Raw genomic sequence first — 21,756 nt, 5'->3', positions numbered from 1 at the left:
TTATAAGCTGTAATGTCTGTATTAGTGTACAAAGGCACTCGTAAACTGCTATATGTACTGCAGCTATTTCTTGGGTAAACACCTCTTCAGTGTGTACTACGACTTAAAGCGCTATTGGTTATATATTACCAGACATTTAGAAAATAGCACAGTAAAATCCGTGCAGCTTACCCCTCAAAAGTGATGGAGATCCAAATCCGTTCAACTTGGGAAAGCGCTCAGACTGTAACTGTGTCCGTTCACACTCACGTGACACTCTTCACGCTCTTCACGTAGTAAACACACACTAGACGTCCGATGACGTATCCTGTTTCACTCACAATGCTCCGGTGCAAGGGAAGCTGAGCGCTCCATCAACGCTCAAAGGACAATACAATAAGCAAAATCTTCCAGCGCACCCGGCAGCAGTGAGACTTAATCACAAAAACACCAAGCAAAGTTGAAATAAATGAATATTTATACCTGTTTATTAGGAAAGTCCTTCACATATACAGTTAGGCATAATGTTGTCCCACAGGTAGGATTGAAAAACAGCAAAAGACAGGCAGCAAGGTAGAAAAATATAAAGACTGGTCAGACGCGTTTCCTTGTGTTACATCCTCAGTGACCATACTTACTACCCATGATACACTGCCTTAAATACAGGTGAGCTGTTAACTCACAGCAATCAATTAGTTAATTAAAGTGAACTTAATACTATAAGGCAGGTGAGCATGAGCAAAGTATGTGTTTTAAACTACAAATTTTTTGTCCTGCGTCAAGAATTGAGTGATGAAAAACAGAAATTACAGTCTTATTTGCGTCCACTTTCTGACAATCCAGATTTTGCAAAATATGATAATAAATTGCAACAGGTCATTTCTGATTTTAAGATTAACCTTTGGAATTTTAAAAAACAGAAAATAATGAGAGATAAACAGGACTATGAGTTAAATAAAGTATATAAATGGACAGTGACAAACATAAGAAGGAGATACAGAAGTTCCTATAAGGGCAGAGGTTCTGATAACAAAAAAGTGAGATTTGCAGATACTGACACTGAATATGACTATGACTCCTCTGACATTGAGACATCTGTTGAAGCCTCTACTGTTACGGAAGGACTATCATCTTTTGCATTAAATACAAGCAATGTATCACAGTCAAAAAACGGGAAGGGCCAACAGAAGTCCACTGCACGCCGAAAAAAATACGCAGAGGGGGACGAGGAAGGTCAGGGAAGTTCAAGTCAGGATCAGATACCCAAGCCCAGGCGTTACCCACAGAGGAGGAGAGCAACGCAGTTCCAGAAATATGCATGAATCTTAATAATGTTATTAATCTTTCTTCTTGTGTTTTAACTAAAACACAAATTGAGGTTTTATCTCTGGGTCTTGGTTTCTCTCCTACCACACACTTTGATCTTTTTAATACAGTGGTAGATCTCAATAGATTTGTGAGATCGCTTGTTCTCAAAAAACACTTTTTGGGAGTCACTGAAAATACTCAAGGTGTGGTGGTAGAGGAGAGACCAGTTCCCATTAGATGTGGTCTAGATTTTTCTGAGGAATGTTCTATTTTGGACCTAATGGAATTGGATAGAGAAAACTTGGAATTTAACCCTTATCCTATTGGGGTTACCCAGGATATAACAAAAATGAAGGGTAAATCAAAGTTTTATCCAGTTAAATCTAGATCCAATTCCATAGAAGTCTTTCAAAAAACTGTCGAACAAGAATTGAAAAAACTAAGTTTAACTGAAAGTGAGAAACAACACCATAGAGCTAATTTGTCTAAAGCACAATTTCAATCTATTCAAGAATTAAAAAATAAGCATGAACTTGTCATACGTAATTCTGATAAAGGTGGTAAGGTGGTGGTTCTTAATCGTCAAGATTATTTAAGTGAAGCTTACAGACAACTCTTGGATGTCACGGTATATGAGAAACTCAAAAGTAATCCTGTATTTTATTTTAAATCAGCATTGAAGATTATTTTGGAGCAAGCCATGAGTGATGGCATTATTAAACAGGCTAATTTTGACTTCTTATATACTGAGCACCCTGTTTCGGCTATATTTCATTATTTGCAGAAGGTTCACAAACACGCCACCAGTCCACCTGGCAGACCCATAGTGGCAGGAATAGGCTCATTGAATGAGCCACTTTCTGAATTGATAGATGGGTATTTAAAACCTTTTGTCTTGAGCCTTATGAGTTATATAAGAGACACGTCTGATGTTATCAGACAAATTGAGAGCCTAGTTTGGCAGGAGGACTATATGTTCATTACTATTGACGTGGTCTCTTTATACACTTGTATTCCTCACGACAAGGGAGCTTTGGCTATCAAATTCTTTTTGGACAATTTTTCTACATATGATGTTGCATTGAAGCGGTTCATTGAGGTCTCAGTTGACTATTTGCTGACCCATAATTATTTTCTGTTTGAGGGGGATTTCTATCTCCAGAGGCGTGGGACGGCGATGGGGGCCAAATTTGTCCCCTCCTATGCCAACCTATATTTGGGTTGGTGGGAGCTGTCCCACGTCTATGGAGATGGGAACCCCTTCAGGGATTATATACATTTTTTTGGTCGCTATATTGACGATATTTTGTTGATTTGGAAAGGTCCTAGAGACCTCCTTGACCCGTTTCTCAAATACTTACAGAACAACTCACTTAATTTACAGTTCACCATGGAAATTAGTCCACATTCAATTCCTTTTTTGGATATTGAATTACATTCAAATGTTCAAAAATCCTGCATAGAAATTGAGTTGTTCAGAAAACCAATGGCTGGAAATACAATTTTGAATGCCAAATCATGTCATCCATATCATACTATCAAATCCATTCCCAAAAGTCAATACATGAGAATTAAACGTAACTGTACAAGCTCAACAAGTTATGAAAAACACTCTAGTGATTTGACCGACAGATTAGTCATGAGAGGTTATTCACGCACAGCCTTACTTCAAACTAAAAGTGATGTTGATCAGTTAGACAGAACAGACTTATTTGTGTCAGGCAAATTTAAGGCTTCAGACAAATTTAATAAATTAAAATTTATCACTTCCTACAGTATGGAATATGGCAAGATTTGTGACATAATCAGGAAAGCTCTCCCCATATTGACCACTGATGAAAGTTTGGTAGATATTGTTAGGGAGGGTATTTGCTTTGTGTCCCGTAAGGCACAAACCTTGGGGAACATGCTGTCTCCCTCTATGTTACCACGTCAACAAACTCAAAAAAACTGGCTCTCTATTAAACCTGGTTTTTATAAATGTGGAAGTAAAAGGTGTAAGTCTTGTGCTTTTGCATCTTTTGGCACTACTTTTACATCTACGAATTATCAAAAGATATTTGAAATTCGTGAACATATGACGTGCAATTCCTGCTACGTTATATACCTTTTGACCTGTAGGGGGTGCTATAGGCAGTATGTAGGACAAACGACTCGTGCGTTAAAAGATCGCTTTTTAGAGCATTTACGCTCAATTGATGATCCAGAGTCCACTACGCCTATTTCCCTGCATTTCAAAAAACATCACCACTCTGACAGTTCACTGCTGACATTCCAGGCGATCCAACTGATTCCTAGGCACCCAAGAGGTGGCAATAGAGGTATTGCTCTCAGTAAAAGAGAAGTTTACTGGATTTTTCAGTTGGGCACTAGGGTGCCAGCAGGTTTAAACTTTGATTGGGATGTAAAACTTTTTGTAGATCAATAGTATAATTTAGTTTATTTTTACAGGGTTCACTTATTTCGACATAATTGTTGAAATACATTTTTAGTAATTTTTGATAATTTTTTCAGATTAAAAGACATTATTTAATAATTAATTTTATTTTTATTACTGTTATCACTCAGTTTAATACTTACATTTGTATTTAATTAATAATGTCATATCTTTACATTTAGGATGTTTATTATGTCTTTTATTTTATTTTTTGTGTGTTAATTTGAGTATTCATGACAGGACAAAAAATTTGTAGTTTAAAACACATACTTTGCTCATGCTCACCTGCCTTATAGTATTAAGTTCACTTTAATTAACTAATTGATTGCTGTGAGTTAACAGCTCACCTGTATTTAAGGCAGTGTATCATGGGTAGTAAGTATGGTCACTGAGGATGTAACACAAGGAAACGCGTCTGACCAGTCTTTATATTTTTCTACCTTGCTGCCTGTCTTTTGCTGTTTTTCAATCCTACCTGTGGGACAACATTATGCCTAACTGTATATGTGAAGGACTTTCCTAATAAACAGGTATAAATATTCATTTATTTCAACTTTGCTTGGTGTTTTTGTGATTAAGTCTCACTGCTGCCGGGTGCGCTGGAAGATTTTGCTTATTGTATTGTCCTTTGAGCGTTGATGGAGCGCTCAGCTTCCCTTGCACCGGAGCATTGTGAGTGAAACAGGATACGTCATCGGACGTCTAGTGTGTGTTTACTACGTGAAGAGCGTGAAGAGTGTCACGTGAGTGTGAACGGACACAGTTACAGTCTGAGCGCTTTCCCAAGTTGAACGCACATGAACTATTGAACTTCTGAATAGTATTTGTTAAATAGAATGTTAAATTCGAAATTTTGAATGTGGACATTCGATCTAATTATAAACATTCGAATTCAAAAGTGACATTCGAAAACTGTAAATAGCATTCGATGATAGAATTTTTAAGAATATTCATTCGTATCAACATTCGGATTTGTAATTCGAATTTCGGGAATAACATTTGTTCTAACATTCAAATTCGAAAATGTACACATTCGCCCATTCCTACTTAGTAGCAGTTCCTTTTGTATTCTGGTCACAAATAGCAACTTGTAGTTTTAGAAGAAAAAAAAATCACTCTTTAGAATCTGTTGCTGAGCAACATTTCCCAGTCTTTCTAAAAAAGATCAGACGTCTCCCAGAGCACTTTTAAACCTTTTATCTTTTTTTTTATTTATTTTTTTGAATTTGCATTTAATTTTCCTAAATATTTTTTTCTTATTGAAATATTATTTGACAACATAAAAATTCAGCCATCGGATTATATGAAAAAGATTATTTTCTATTAGTATTAGCAAATACTATTATTAAAAATGTATCTGTCTACCTAGAATAATAAATGGATTTTAATAAATATTAAAAAAAAAGTAAAAATCGTTGGACGTAATAGTGGTCTCTTTATAGTTGGCTATCACTATTCTTTTTGGTGGCTGGATTTTATTGCCTGAACTCCAATTACTAATGACAGGTTGCTAAAATTGTGATCATGGGTCTTGTAACAGACATCAAAATCAATTTAGATTTGTTTTATTTTTTTATATTTATTTAAATACTTAGTGCACACTTATGGCATGTGGAACCAAATAAGAGTCCCACTGCAACTTGAATTCTAAGAATTAAAAGCTTATATTTGACAATTGATTCCTTACTATTAATGTTATACCATAACAACATCATTCTATTATTTAAGGAATCCTCAAACTCAGACACTTACTTTCATTATGGAAACTTGATGTATTCGGCTTTGGACCTTATTGTAGCTGGAACTGAGACAACATCCGCAACCCTAAGCTGGGCATTGTTATTGATGATAAAATATCCAGAGATTCAAAGTATGTATGATAAAGAGGTACCAAGTAACTACATAGGTCTAATATTGTATTAACCAACTCTGATTTTCAATTATACAAATAGTTAAATATAAAAAAATACAAAAAAGGGGAAATTCATGATTTCAACGTAAAAGGACATAAAAGTCAAATTAAACTTGATTCAGATAGAACACGCAATTTAATAAATCCAATTTACTTATTTTATCAAATTGTGATCAGTCATTAAATGTTCAATATAATCAATGTGATGTGCATGTAAAGGATACACATTTGTAACTGTGAAAATAAATAAGTCCCAAATAGAGATGTTGCTTGATTAAAAAAAAAAAACACCTCCAAGAGACTACAAAAATGAGAAGTCCTGTTATACAGTTTCAAAATAAATGCTTGTATTTGACGTACTCACATGTACAAGAGCTTATCGTCAAACTCTAGATATCAAAGTTAATTGAGACTCTTATTATGGAGATAAAGAAGTGGAACCTTGGCTCGCTTCAATTGAAAACTTTTATTAACAAATGTGTATAATCACCAGGCTTTAATTCAAGAGATCAAACCAAAGCAAGAGCCTCCGCCAACACAGACTGTTACAACAAACAATGTCTCAGTTTCAGTGTTGTGGCTCAGAAGGTAAAACCCCATCCTTGCTGTGACGTCACAATGTTATGTATAAGACGTACGTTTCACCATTAGGTGCTTAACAATGTCAAGGATCATTTTTTATTCTAGCGAGTCAAGGTTCCACTTCTTTGTCTTTATAATAGGAGTCTCAATGAACTTTGATATCTAGAGCTTGATGATAAGCTCTTGAACATGTGAGTACGTCTAATACAAGCATTCACTATTGTAATCTCTTATTCTCTTGGAGGTGTTTTTTTTTTATCTTCAAGTAACATCAATATTATTTGGGACTTATGTATTTTCATAGTTACAAATTGATATATCCTTTATATCACATTGATTATATTGAGTATTTATTTTTGTTTTTGATTTAGACAGGTATATATTTTTTTATTTTGGGGTTTTATACAGTCATTAAATGTACACACTTTTTAAGTCCTTATACTGGGCATGTACAAGAGTTCACAGTATATGCATATGAAACTATGTTACTCGAGCTGTTTGGGAGAGATCAGGGAGGCGGGAGGTATCAGGCTGGAGGGCAACGTTTGCTCTAGAATACTATTACACTTGCCATCTAACTAATTTACCCATTCACTGACAGGAATTTTAGAAGTGTGGTGCGCAGATGCAATTGGCAGCCTTCTAAATACCAAAAAGTAATGGCAAAGCCATGCATGCCTGCTATTTCTGAACAAAGGGGATCCTAATGAAGCTTTTACAACCATTTGTGTCATGATTGCACAAGCAGTATGTAAATAATTTCAGTGAGAAACCTAAAGTTTGTGAAAAAGTTAACACATTTTCTTTTAATATGATCGCACTTGGCTGCGAAATGGTGGCATGAAATATACCAAAATGGCCGTAGACCAATACCTTGCTTTGTTTACTAAATATATATATATATATATATATATATATATATATATATATATATATATATATATATATATATATATATATATATATAGTATAAGCAAATAAAAGATGCACTCGCCAGGATTTTCAGTGTTACCTTTTCATGTAAGATTTCGGGGGTTACCCCCTTTGTCAGACAAACAAAATAACATTGTTAAACCTACTAACCACTGTGCCTTTTAAGCTGTCCTGGTGATGCATTTTCAGGTCACGACCTGAGACATCACTCCCACTAGCTGACATCATCAGGTTGAGACCCACTCACTGTACTCCCAGTGTGTCAATCAATACCTACACAACTCTAAAACCAAATCAAATCCCCACCATAAAAGAATACCATATGTGTATAGAACTCAGAGCCAGAAGAAAACACAGCAAGAAAGGGTGACCGTTAGTGCCCTGAACTATAACGGCTGTCGGATGGTTGTCATAGCAATCAGAAAACACTTACAGTCCACAATACGGGTATGGCACTAAAGACCAATCAGATAATTAGAGACAGAATGTCACTCCCACCACCAGCCTAATGTAAACAGAGAGGTAGCAAGAGATCAAACCAACAATATGTCAATAGTAAATCAGCACATCAATAATAAACAAATAGAGCACAATACAAGACAGTGCCTAATGCGACGAAAGCATACTAAGTAGAATAGATTGACTGTATCCCAATTGGACCGCAATATCACATCACTCAGAGTACACCAAGTATATACATTATCCGTGTCGGAAGCAGCCGTGATCATTCAGGCTTTTGGTGTGTGGTACCTTTGTCCAATGAGGAGGCAGCCAGAATGTTATAACAGAACTATATTGTAGTGTATCATGTAACAGCGCCTAATTTGATGGAAACCTAGTGAGTTGCCCGTACTCTAGACCACACCAACGCATCCCACCAAGTACAGATGTCAGAATAGGTAACAATTGTAGTGATCAAGGCTAGTGGAGTGCGGTACTGCTGTCCAATGACAAGACAGCAAGGTCATGATACATGAAATGCACCCAAACAGCTGCACATCCAATACAATGTAGTGTCAACAAAGAGTCAAAATAAACAAAATCAGTTGTACAGGCAATGTTGCAGTATGAAATACAATATAGCAAAAATTAAAAAAAAATAAATACAAAGTAATAGAAATAAAGAATAAGGGAAATAAAAATAAAGAAAAAAATAGAGCTAAAACAAGAATCAGATGGTCATCCAGAAATCCCTCAACATATAATACTAGTACATATCATGAAAAACCTAATGTTGTTACCCTAGCACACTGACCAAAGACCCTGACATACAAGACAAAACAAAAAATACCCGTACAAACAAATCAGAAATCATAGTGGCAAGACTGATCATATATCAAATAGGAAGAGAACAGGGAAGAGGGGGAGGGGGGGAAGAAAAAAAGATGAAGGGTAGGACACAAGGAAGAACCAGGATAACAGAGTAGAAATACACATCTATCTCAAGGTAAACCTAACTATAATAATATTCAAAACTTTGATAATCTTGGCCACGGTTGGTCCGAAGATCCCTTTTGTATGGCCGACCAGTACCTCCAATATAACATCCCACTTCATATGCAGTGCAATGTATCATGTATACCACATTTGCAGATATACATGAATATGCCCCATTAATGTTATAGCATTTACTCTTGTGATTAGCTGTGCTGCTTTCACAAATATGTTGACATTTGCAGAGAGCTTTGTTGCAGCGCTTGGTTCCATTCTGAGTGTTCTTTTTATCAAGGGGTAGCTTTCTGTGAACCAGTTTCTGTTTTAGGTTGGGTGGTTGTCTGAGTGGCAGGATAGGGGGTTTTAGAAAGATTTTTTTGAGTGTGGGATCCTCTAAGACTAGTGGCTGTAAGTCTTTTATGATTTTTCATATTCCTTCTACAGCAGGGTTATGGGTTACAGCTGACTACTAGTGGGATATGCAATATGTTTTTCTTCTCCCTGTATTGTAGCAAGTGTTCATCTGGGGTATTGAGAGCAGGATTAATTTGTTTGTTTAAAACCCTTGTTTTGTAATCTTTTTCTCTAAATGATTGGGACAGTGTAATGAGGTGTTTGTCACGGTCCTTGGTGTCTGAGCAAATTCTGTGATATCTTGTGGCCTGACTGTACATTATGGATGTTTTAATGTGATTGGGGTGGGAGCTGGAGCTGTGGAGGTAGCTGCATCTATCTGTTGGTTTCCTGAATACAGATGAGTGTAATTTGCCATTTGTGATGGATATTGGATATTGTTCTATCCAGGAAGCTGACACAGTCTCTAGAAAAGTCAATTTTAAGCTTGATTGATGCATGAAATAGATTAAATGATTTATGAAAATGTTCTAGTTTTTTCCTCCTTCTGTCCATATGATGAAAATATCATCTATGTAGCAAAGGTATTTGAAGGGTTTGTGAGGGTGAGTGGCTAGGAATCTCTGTTCTAAGTCAGCCATGAGACCAATAATAACTGGCATGGACACTCTGACTGAGCAAATATAGGGTCTAGTGGAAAATATTCTTAAGCCCTTAGTTATTAACACCACTAGCTTTATAAAATACACCACTGATTTGCTTAACAAAATCAGCCAGATAGCAGAATTGCCAGAGGATATTATACTCGTGACAATGGATGTGGATTCCCTGTACAGCAATATTCCACATAAAGATGGTATTGGTGCCTGCTTATACTTTCTTTCCTCAGACAGCTCTAACCAGACATATAGTGCTTCTACAGTCAGTAAACTTACAGTATTTATACTCACTCACAATTATTTCATGTTCAATAACTCCATCTATTTACAAACCATGGGAACAGCAATAGGAACCAAAATGGCACCACAGTACGCAAACCTCTTCATGGCTGACTTAGAACAGAGATTCCTAGCTACTCACCCTCACAAACCCTTCAAATACATTCGACTACATAGATGATATTTTCATCAAATGGAGAGAAGGAGAAAAAACCTAAAACATTTTCATAAATCATTTAATCTATTCCATGCATCAATCAAGCTTAAAATGGACTTTTCTAGAGACTGTGTCAACTTCTTGGATACAACAATATCCATCACAAATGGCAAATTGCACTCATCTGTATACAGGAAACCAACAGATAGATGCAGCTACCTCTTGCAAAAAGGAGAGAAAGTGATGGCACTACTTAATATACACTTAAGTGGGGATGGGCCTAGAATGGTCCAAAATTGGCCTTATACACAATGTGAATAGCCCCAAGGTGCTGTGTATTAACAGACACTTTTACCAATACAACTATGAGATAGTTGCAAAAAAAGAATACACATATAGCACTCAAATCCCACACGATAAATGTGATTAATATAGGATGGAATTCATCATCAAAATAAAAATAAAAAATTAAACTTTATTAGGTATGGTTAAAAATGGGTACTTTTAAAATCAACTAGAGAAATTAAGGGCTGATCAACATATAATATCCTGGGTACAATTACACCAGGACTTAAATACTATACACTAATATAGGTCAGTTTAATAATGGGGTAAGCAGAATAGAAGACCTATAATATGTCTGGTCCCTATAGATTAATGCTGTGACTTAGAGATAGGTTGAGGTCTGGGGAGGGAGGTTCCCAAATTGTATTTGTGTTTGGTGCAAACAATATAAATTAAGATGTTACAACATGCGTATATTCTTCCTTACAAAGATTATTTAACACTTTAATCTCGAGATATAATAGATAAATCCAACAATTCAATTTCCTAAAGTAGTTGTATGTATTTGTCTATATCAGGGTATCTCTTTGATATACTGTCCTAAAAGTCCTGTATTAGGTAATGAAAGTTAGATTGGCTTGCGAGGGCGCAAAATGCCAAAGTATATTGCGTAATTTTTGGCTCAAGATTTTTTGGCACGAAGTTACGTTCAATGACGCAAATTCGTCATTTCCGGTGTCTTAGTCGACATCGAGTCCTTTCACAAGGTTGCGTCTTCAATGATGCGAGTATGTCATTTCTGGATGTTGTTAGCGCCAAAAAAAAATTCTGTTTGTGTTGTGCGTCATATTTGGCGCCAAATATTTTTATTATTTAAAACCCCATTCCTATATGCCTCTTGCCTTTTTGTCTATCAGAGGGCTATGCTGTTTGCATTTTTTTCCCATTCCTGAAACTGCCATATAAGGAAATCGATAATTTTGCTTTATATGTGTTTTTTTCTCTTACATTTGCAAGATGTCTCAATCTGATCCTGTCTCAGAAATCACTGTTGGAACCCTGCTGTCTGATAACAGTTCTATCAAAGCTAAGTGCATTTGTTGTAAATTGTGGAGATTATATCTCCAGCTGTGGTTTGTAATAGTTGTCATGATAAACTTTTACATGCAGAGAATGTGTCCATCAGTAATAGTACATTGCCTGTTGCTGTTCCTTCAACATCTAATGTACAAGATATACTTGTGAATTTAAAAGATTGTATTGCTGATTCTATTCAGAAGGCTTTGTCTGCCATCCCGCCTTCTAATAAACATAAAAGGTCTTTTAAAACCTCATAAAGTTGATGAAATTTCAAATGACCGACAACATACTGAATTATCCTCCTCTGATGAGGATCTACCTGTTTCAGAAGATCCTTCCTCAGATATTGACACTGACAAATCTTCATATTTATTTAAAATGGAGTATATTCGTTCTTTGTTAAAAGAAATGTTGATTACATTGGATATTGAGGAAACTAGTCCTCTTGATACTAAAACTAGTAAACGTTTAAATTCTGTCTATAAACCTCCTGTGGTTACTCCAGAGGTTTTTCCAGTTCCTGATGCTATTTCTGATAGAATCTAAGGAATGGAATAGGCCTGATACTTCTTTTATTCCTTCTTCAAGGTTTAATAAATTGTATCCTTTGCCAGCAGTTACATTAGAGTTTTGGGAAAAGATCCCCAAAGTTGATGGGGCTATCTCTACTCTTGCTAAACGTACTACTATTCCTATGGAAGATAGTACTTCTTTTAAAGATCCTTTAGATAGGAAACTTGAATCTTATCTAAGGAAAGCCTATTTATATTCTGGTCATCTTCTCAGGCCTGCAATTTCTTTGGCTGATGTTGCAGCTGCATCAACTTTTTGGTTGGAACATTTAGCGCAACAAGAATTGGATTCTGATTTGTCTAGCATTGTTCGCTTGCTTCAACATGCTAATCATTTTATTTGTGATGCCATTTTTGATATCAGCAAAATTGATGTTAAATCTCTTTCTTTCCAAGATAATAAGTTATTTGGTTCTCAGTTGGATTTGATTATTTCAACTGTCACTGGGGGGGAAGGGAGTTTTTTGCCTCAGGATAAAAGACCTAAGGGAGAATCTAAAGCTTCTAACCGCTTTCGTTCCTTTCGACAAATTAAGGAACAGAAAGCTAATCCTTTCCCCAAGGAATCTGTTTCCAATTGGAAACCTTCTTCAAATTGGAATAAATCCAAGCCATTTAAGAATCCAAAGCCAGCCCCCAAGTCCGGCCCTCATTCCAGCTCAGCTGATAGGGGGCAGATTAAGATTTTTCAAGGATGTTTGGACAAATTCTGTCCAAAATCAATGGAGCTTTCAGGGGTAATCATGCCGGTTCCGTTTCAGGAACAGGGTCTGGGGTTTTATTCAAATCTATTAATTGTCCCAAAGAAAGAAAATTCATTCAGACCAGTTCTGGATCTAAACATTTTGAATCGTTATGTAAGAGTACCAACTTTCAAAATGGTGACTATAAGTACTATTCTGCCTTTTGTTCAGCAAGGACATTATATGTCCAAAATAGACTTACAGGATGCATATCTTCATTTTCCGTTTCATCCAGATCATTATCAGTTTCTGAGATTCTCTTTTCTAGACAATCATTACCAATTTGTCGCTCTTCCTTTTGGCCTGGCGACAACTCCAAGAATCTTTTCAAAGGTTCTCGGTGCCCTACTCTCTGTAATCAGAGAGCGGAGTATTGCGGTGTTTCCTTATTTTGATGATATCTTGGTACTAGCTCAGTCTTTACATTCTGCAGAATCTCACACGAATCAACTAGTGTTGTTTCTTCGAAAACATGGTTGGAGGATCAATTTACCAAAAAGTTCTTTGATTACTCAGGCAAGGGTCACCTTTTTAGGTTTCCAGATAGATTCAGTGTCCATGACTTTGTCTCTAACAGGCAAGAGACGTTTAAAATTGGTTTCAGCCTGTCGGGAGCCTTCAGTCTCAGTCATTCCCTTCAGTAGCTATGTGCATGGAAGTTTTAGGTCTCATGACTGCAGCATCGGACGCGATCGCCTTTGCTCGTTTTCATATGAGACCTCTCCAACTTTGTATGCTGAACCAATGGTGCAGGGATTATACAAGGATATCACAATATCCTTAAATCCCAATGTTCGACTATCTCTGACTTGGTGGTTAGATCAGCATTGTATAGTTCTAGGGGCCTCTTTTGTTCGTCCAACCTGGACTGTGATCACAACAGATGCAAGTCTTTCAGGTTGGGGAGCTGTTTGGGGATCTCTGTCAGCACATGGGGTTTGGAAATCTCAAGAGGCGAGATTAACAATCAATATTTTGGAACTCTGTGCAATTTTCAGGGCTCTTCAGATTTGGCCTCTGTTGAAGAGAGAACCGTTCATTTGTTTTCAGACAGACAATATCACTACTGTGGCATATGCCAATCATCAGGGTGGGACTCACAGTCCCCAATCTATGAAAGAAGTATCCCGGATACTTGCTTGGGCGGAATCCAGCTCCTGTCTATTTTCTGCGGTTCATATCCCAGGTATAGACAATTGGGAAGCGGATTATCTCAGCCATCAGACTTTACATCCGGGGGAGTGGTCCCTCCATCCAGATGTGTTTTCTCAGGTTGTTCAGATGTGGGGTCTTCCAGAAATAGATCTGATGGCTTCTCATCTAAACAAGAAACTTCCCAGGTATCTGTCCAGGTCCATGAATCCTCAGGCGGAAGCAGTCGATGTGTTGACACTTCCTTGGTGTTATCACCCTGCTTATATTTTCCCGCCTCTAGTTCTTCTTCCAAGAGTGATCTCCAAAATCATCATGGAGCAATCGTTTGTGTTGCTGGTGGCTCCAGCATGTCCTCACAGGTTCTGGTATGCGGATCTTGTTCGGATGTCCAGTTGCCAACCTTGGCCACTTCCATTAAGGTCGGACCTGTCTCAAGGTCCGTTTTTCCATCAGGATCTCAAATCATTAAATTTGAAGGTATGGAAATTGAATGCCTAGTGTTTAGTCATAGAGGTTTCTCTGACTCAGTGATTAATACTATGTTACAGGCTCATAAATCTGTTTCTAGAAAGATTTATTATCGAGTTTGGAAGACTTATATTTCATGGTGTTCTTCTCATAAATTCTCTTGGAATTCATTTAGAATTCCTAGAATTTTACAGTTTCCTCAGGATGGTTTGGATAAGGGTTTGTCTGCAAGTTCCTTGAAAGGACAAATCTCTGCTCTTTCTGTTTTATTTCACAGAAAGATTGCTAAGCTTCCTGACATTCACTGTTTTGTACAGGCTTTGGTTCGTATCAAGCCTGTTATTAAATTAATCTCTCCTCCTTGGAGTCTTACGCCTAGATTTAGAGTTCTGCGGCCAAAGGGGTGCGTTAGCTACACGTGCTTTTTTCTGGCCGCACCTTTTAAATACCGCTGGTATTTAGAGTTCACAAAATGGCTGCGTTAGGCTCCAAAAAAGGAGCGTATAGCATATTTACCGCAACTTCAACTCTCGATACCAGCGGTGCTTACGGACGCGGCCAGCTTCAAAAACGTGCTCGTGCACGATTCCCCCATAGAAAACAATGGGGCTGTTTGAACTGAAAAAAAACCTTACACCTGCAAAAAAGCTGCGTTCAGCTCCTAACGCAGCCCCATTGTTTTCTATGTGGAAACACTTCCTACGTCTGCACCTAACACTCTAACATGAACCCCGGGTCTAAACACCCCTAACCTTACACTTATTAACCCCTAATCTGCCGCCCCCGCTATCGCTGACCCCTGCATATTATTTTTAACCCCTAATCTGCCGCTCCGTACACCCCCGCCACCTACATTATCCCTATGTACCCCTAATCTGCTGCCCTAACATCGCCGACCCCTATATTATATTTATTAACCCCTAATCTGCCGCCCCCAACGTCGCCTCCACCTAACTACACTTATTAACCCCTAATCTGCCGACCGGACCTGAGCGCTACTATAATAAATGTATTAACCCCTAATCCGCCTCACTCCCGCCTCAATAACCCTATAATAAATAGTATTAACCCCTAATCTGCCCTCCCTAACATTGCCGACACCTAACTTCAAGTATTAACCCCTAATCTGCCGACAGGAGCTCACCGCTACTCTAATAAATTTATTAACCCCTAAAGCTAAGTCTAACTTTAACCCTAACACCCCCCTAAATTAAATATAATTTAAATCTAACAAAATAAATTAACTCTTATTAAATAAATTATTCCTATTTAAAGCTAAATACTTACCTGTAAAATAAACCCTAATATAGCTACAATATAAATTATAATTATATTATAGCTATTTTAGGATTTATATTTATTTTACAGGTAACTTTGTATTTATTTTAACCAGGTACAATAGCTATTAAATAGTTAAGAACTATTTAATAGCTAAAATAGTTAAAATAATTACAAAATTACCTGTAAAATAAATCCTAACCTAAGTTACAATTAAACCTAACACTACACTATCAATAAATAAATTAAATAAAATACCTACAATTACCTACAATTAAACCTAACACTACACTATCAATACATTAATTAAATACAATACCTACAAATAACTACAATTAAATAAACTAACTAAAGTACAAAAAATAAAAAAGAACTGTTACAAAAAATAAAAAAATATTTACAAACATTAGAAAAATATTACAACAATTTTAAACTAATTACACCTACTCTAAGCCCCCTAATGAAATTACAAAGCCCCCCAAAATAAAAAAATGCCCTACCCTATTCTAAATTACAAAAGTTCAAAGCTCTTTTACCTTACCAGCCCTGAACAGGGCCCTTTGCGGGGCATGCCCCAAGAAATTCAGCTCTTTTGCCTGTAAAAAAACACATACAATACCCCCCCCCCCCCAACATTACAACCCACCACCCACAAACCCCTAATCTAACCCTGATCGGAACAGCCAATAGAATGCGAGCTCAATCTGATTGGCTGATCGGATCAGCCAATCGGATTGAACTTGATTCTGATTGGCTGATTCCATCAGCCAATCAGAATTTTCCTACCTTAATTCCGATTGGCTGATAGAATCCTATCAGCCAATCGGAATTCGAGGGACGCCATCTTGGATGACGTCCCTTAAAGGAACCGTCATTCTTCAGTTGGACGTCATCGAAAGAAGATTGATCCACGCTGGAGGTCTTCACGATGGAGCCGTTCCTCATCGGATGAAGATAGAAGATGCCGCTTGGATCAAGATGCTTGCCGGTCTGGATCGCCTCTTCTTCCCGGATAGGATGAAGACTTTGGAGCCTCTTCTGGACCTCTTCAGCCGCAGGATTATGGATCGCCAGCCCCCGCTTGGGTTGGATGAAGATTTTGGAGCCAGGACCGATCGGTGATACCCGGTGAGGTGAAGATAAGGTAGGAAGATCTTCAGGGGCTTAGTGTTAGGTTTATTTAAGGGGGGTTTGGGTTAGATTAGGGGTATGTGGGTGGTGGGTTGTAATGTTGGGGGGGGTATTGTATGTGTTTTTTTACAGGCAAAAGAGCTGAATTTCTTGGGGCATGCCCCGCAAAGAGCCCTGTTCAGGGCTGGTAAGGTAAAAGAGCTTTGAACTTTTGTAATTTAGAATAGGGTAGGGCATTTTTTTATTTTGGGGGGCTTTGTAATTTCATTAGGGGGCTTAGAGTAGGTGTAATTAGTTTAAAATTGTTGTAATATTTTTCTAATGTTTGTAAATATTTTTTTATTTTTTGTACTTTAGTTAGTTTATTTAATTGTAGTTATTTGTAGGTGTTGTATTTAATTAATGTATTGATAGTGTAGTGTTAGGTTTAATTGTAGGTAATTGTAGGTATTTTATTTAATTTATTTATTGATAGTGTAGTGTTAGGTTTAATTGTAACTTAGGTTAGGATTTATTTTACAGGTAATTTTGTAATTATTTTAACAATTTTAGCTATTAAATAGTTCTTAACTATTTAATACCTATTGTACCTGGTTAAAATAAATACAAAGTTACCTGTAAAATAAATATAAATCCTAAAATAGCTATAATATAATTATAATTTATAATGTAGCTATATTAGGGTTTATTTTACAGGTAAGTATTTAGCTTTAAATAGGAATAATTTATTTAATAAGAGTTAATTTATTTCGTTAGATTTAGTTTGTTAGGGTTAGACTTAGCTTTAGGGGTTAATCCATTTATTACAGTAGCGGCGAGATTCGGTCAGCAGATTAGGGGTTAATAATTGAAGTTAGGTGTCGGCGATGTTAGGGAGGGCAGATTAGGGGTTAATACTATTTATTATAGGGTTATTGAGGCGGGAGTGAGGCGGATTAGGGGTTAATAACTTTATTATAGTAGCGGTGTTAGGGGCAGCAGATTAGGGGGTTAATAAATATAATATAGGGGTCGGCGGTGTTAGGGGCAGCAGATTAGGGGTATATAAGGATAACGTAGGTAGCGGCGCTTTGCGGTCGGCAGATTAGGGGTTAATTATTGTAGGTATCTGGCGGCGACGTTGTGGGGGGCAGGTTAGGGGTTAATAAATATAATATAGGGGTCGGCGGTGTTAGGGGCAGCAGATTAGGGGTACATAAGTATAACGTAGGTGGCGGTCGGCAGATTAGGGGTTAAAAAAATTTAATAGAGTGGCGGCGATGTGGGGGGACCTCGGTTTAGGGGTACATAGGTAGTTTATGGGTGTTAATGTACTTTAGAGCACAGTAGTTAAGAGCTTTATAAACCGGCGTTAGCCCAGAAAGCTCTTAACTACTGACTTTTTTCTGCGGCTGGAGTTTTGTCGTTAGATTTCTAACGCTCTCTTCAGCCAAGACTCTAAATACCGGCGTTAGAAAGATCCCATTGAAAAGATAGGATACGCAATTGACGTAAGGGGATCTGCGGTATGGAAAAGTCGCGGCTGAAAAGTGAGCGTTAGACCCTTTAATGACTGACTCCAAATACCAGAGGGGGGTAAAAACCAGCGTTAGGAGCCTCTAACGCTGGAAAAGTCGCGGCTGAAAAGTGAGCGTTAGACCCTTTAATGACTGACTCCAAATACCAGAGGGGGGTAAAAACCAGCGTTAGGAGCCTCTAACGCTGGTTTTGACGGCTACCGCCCAACTCTAAATCTAGGCCTAAATTTGGTTTTGAAGGCTTTACAGCCTCCTCCATTTGAGCCTATGCATTCTTTGGACATTAAAATACTTTCTTGGAAAGTGTTGTTCCTTTTGGCCATCTCTTCTGCTAGAAGAGTTTCTGAATTATCTGCTCTCTCTTGTGAATCTCATTTTATGATTTTTCATCAGGATAAGGCAGTTTTGTGGACTTCATTTAAATTCTTACCTAAGGTTGTGAATTCTAACAACATTAATAGAGAAATTGTTGTTCCTTCCTTGTGTCCTAATCCTAAGAATTCTTTGAAAAGATCTTTACATTCTTTGGATGTGGTGAGAGCTCTGTAATATTATGTTGAAGCTACTAAAGATTTCAGGAAGACTTCTAGTCTATTTGTTATATTTTCTGGTTCTAGGAAAGGTCAGAAGGCTTCTGCTTTTTCCTTGGCATCGTGGTTAAAGCTTTTGATTCATCAAGCTTATTTGGAGTCGGGTCAAGCCCGCTTCAGAGAATTACAGCTCATTCTTCTAGATCAGTCTCCACTTTGTGGGCTTTTAAGAATGAAGCTTCAGTTGATCAGATTTGCAAAGCAGCAACTTGGTCTTCTTTGCATACATTTACTAAATTCTACCGTTTTGATGTATTTGCTTCTTCGGAAGCAGTTTTTGGTAGAAAAGTTCTTCAGGCAGCTGTTTCAGTTTGATTCTTCTGCTTATGTTTTAAGTTATTCCTTTCATTTATGAGAATAAACTTATATTTTGGGTTGTGGATTAATTTTTTTCAGCGAAAAATGGCTGTTTTTATTTATCCCTCCCTCTCTATTGACTCTTGCGTGGAGTTCCACATCTTGGGTATTGCTATCCCATATGTCACTAGCTCATGAACTCTTGCCAATTACATGAAAGATAAAGGAAATTTATGCTTACCTGATAAATTTGTTTCTTTTACGATATGACGAGTCCACGGATTTCATCCTTATGGGATTACCCCTCCTGTTTAGCAGGAAGTGGCAAAGAGCACCACAGCAGAGCTGCATATATAGCTCCTCCCTTCCCTCCCCCTCCAGTCATTTGACCGAAGTTAGGAAGAGAAAGGAAAATCCAAAGGTGCAGAGCTGACTGAAGTTTAAGAAAAATAAATACCTATCTTAGAAATGACAGGGTGGGCTGTGGACTCGTCATATCATAAAAGAAACAAATTTATCAGGTAAGCATAAATCTTCTTTTCTTTTACAAGATATAACGAGTCCACGGATTTCATCCTTACTTATGGGATACAATACCAAAGCTATAGGACACGGATGAAAGGGAGGGACAAGACAGGAACCTAAACGGAAGGCACCACTGGTTGAAGAACCTTTCTCCCAAAACCAGCCTCAGAAGAAGCAAAAGTATCAAATTTATAAAATTTGGAAAAAGTGTGAAGAGACAACCAAGTTGCAGCCTTGCAAATCTGTTCAACAGAAGCATCATTTTTAAATGCCCATGAGGAAGCCACAGCCCTAGTAGAATGAGCCGTAATTCTTTCAGGAGACTGCTGTCCAGCAGTCTCATATGCCAGATGGATGATACTCTTCAGCCAAAAAGAAAGAGAGGTAGCCGTAGCTTTCTGGCCCCTACGCTTTCCAGAAAAAACAACAAATAATGAAGATGATCCTCAAGTGCAGACATGTTAAACAGACTAGTAATAGTAATAATAGTCGTTTTATGCTTGATATATTGTACTCTGAAGTAAAAAATATATATATAAAAATTTTAACTAAAAAATGTACTGCGACTTTAAATAATAAAAGCGCAACAATTTTCCTGTTATTAGCCAAAACAACGTTTTCAGTAATAAAAAATGCCCTTATGTGCCCAAAATAGCTTAACTATATTGCACCACTTGTTAGGATATGGTATACATCAATTATATAACAATTTTATCAGTATATTAACTTATAATAATTCCGGCCCCTGCACCTCGCCACAGCTCTGCTGCGGCGCCTACCTGCCTCCAGATAACACTGAAAAAATCGGTCACAAGTCTATCTGCACCTTCGGGTACAAAAACTGAACTAGGCCCCATCGGAGCCTCAGAACCTTGCTGCCGTCCGGAAAACACACTGCGCGGTAGAGCGCGCAAATATAGGCCCCGCCCACCGTGGGCGTAACTCTTAGCCATTACCGAGACCCGCATGGGTCGACAAATTAACATGTCTGTTCCATTTTATAATAAGCCATGTGCTCCTTTTATAAATACAAAAAGCGCAACTCAGAGATAATATCTCCTGTCAAGCCAAATAAAACCGTATCATAACAGCAGCCAGCAACCGCTCCCAGCGTCAACCTATTGAAATTTAAAGCGAAACACCAACACATTTTTAAACGAATAAAATAAAATAAAAGGGGATTCCAGGTACACCATTTTTTTTTCTATAGTGTATACTGATTACCCTCCCCAGATAGGGAATAATGTCAGCCTGTTCTGATGTATCAAGTCTCCCCAGAAACAAAGGACTGAACATACCTCAATGCTGCTTGTAGCATGACACGGTTCTCCACACTGAAGATGTTTCTTTACTCTACCTTCAACTGCTCTGTGGGAACCATCATGGATCTTAGATAACTTTTGCTAAGATCATCAACATCAGGGTAGAAAAATAAAATGTCTCCACTCCTCTTGGAAAGTTATAGACTGACGATTTCTCCCTGAGAAAAATAGTACTCACTGGCACCATTTTAAGATAAAAAAACTTCTTGATTGAAGAATCTAAACTAACACCTCACTTTACCTCTTCCTATCACTGACACAGGCAAAGAGAATGACTGGAGGGGGAGGGAAGGGGGGAGCTATATATACAGCTCTGCAGTGGTGCTCTTTTGCCACTTCCTGTGGTGCTCTTTGCCACTTCAGGAGGCGTAATCCCATAAGTAAGGATGAAATCCGTGGACTCGTCATATCTTGTAAAAGAAGCATAATTTATGTAAGAACTTACGTGATAAATTAATTTCTTTCATATTCATAATTCATAAGAGTCCATGAGGCCCACCCCTTTTTATGGTGGTTATGATTTTTTTTGTATAAAGCACAATTATTTCCAAATTCCTTTGTTGATGCTTTTTACTCCTTTCTTTATCACCCCACTACTTGGCTATTCGATAAACTGAATTGTGGGTGTGGTGAGGGGTGTATTTATAGGCATTTTGAGGTTTGGGAAACTTTGCCCCTCCTGGTAGGATTGTATATCCCATACGTCACTAGCTCATGGACTCTTGCCAATATGAAAGAAATGAATTTATCAGGTAAGTT

At 37.5% G+C, this 21,756-nt stretch overlaps 1 protein-coding gene across 1 annotated transcript in view; it reads left to right on the top strand.

Annotated features, from left to right (window-relative positions):
• The window catches only part of LOC128642239 (cytochrome P450 2K1), a 249,745-nt gene that overhangs the window by 146,324 nt on the left and 81,665 nt on the right, over positions 1-21,756 (top strand). The window contains exon 6 of the mRNA XM_053694937.1: positions 5,453-5,594. Within this exon, the coding sequence (XP_053550912.1) occupies positions 5,453-5,594 (142 nt within the window). The remainder of the gene's footprint in view (positions 1-5,452; positions 5,595-21,756) is intronic.

The sequence above is a fragment of the Bombina bombina genome, chromosome 11, assembly GCF_027579735.1.
Source record: "Bombina bombina isolate aBomBom1 chromosome 11, aBomBom1.pri, whole genome shotgun sequence".
NCBI lineage: Eukaryota > Metazoa > Chordata > Amphibia > Anura > Bombinatoridae > Bombina > Bombina bombina.
The sequence above is the reverse complement of the archived record's forward strand: the minus strand, read 5'-3'. Positions and strand labels throughout refer to the sequence as shown.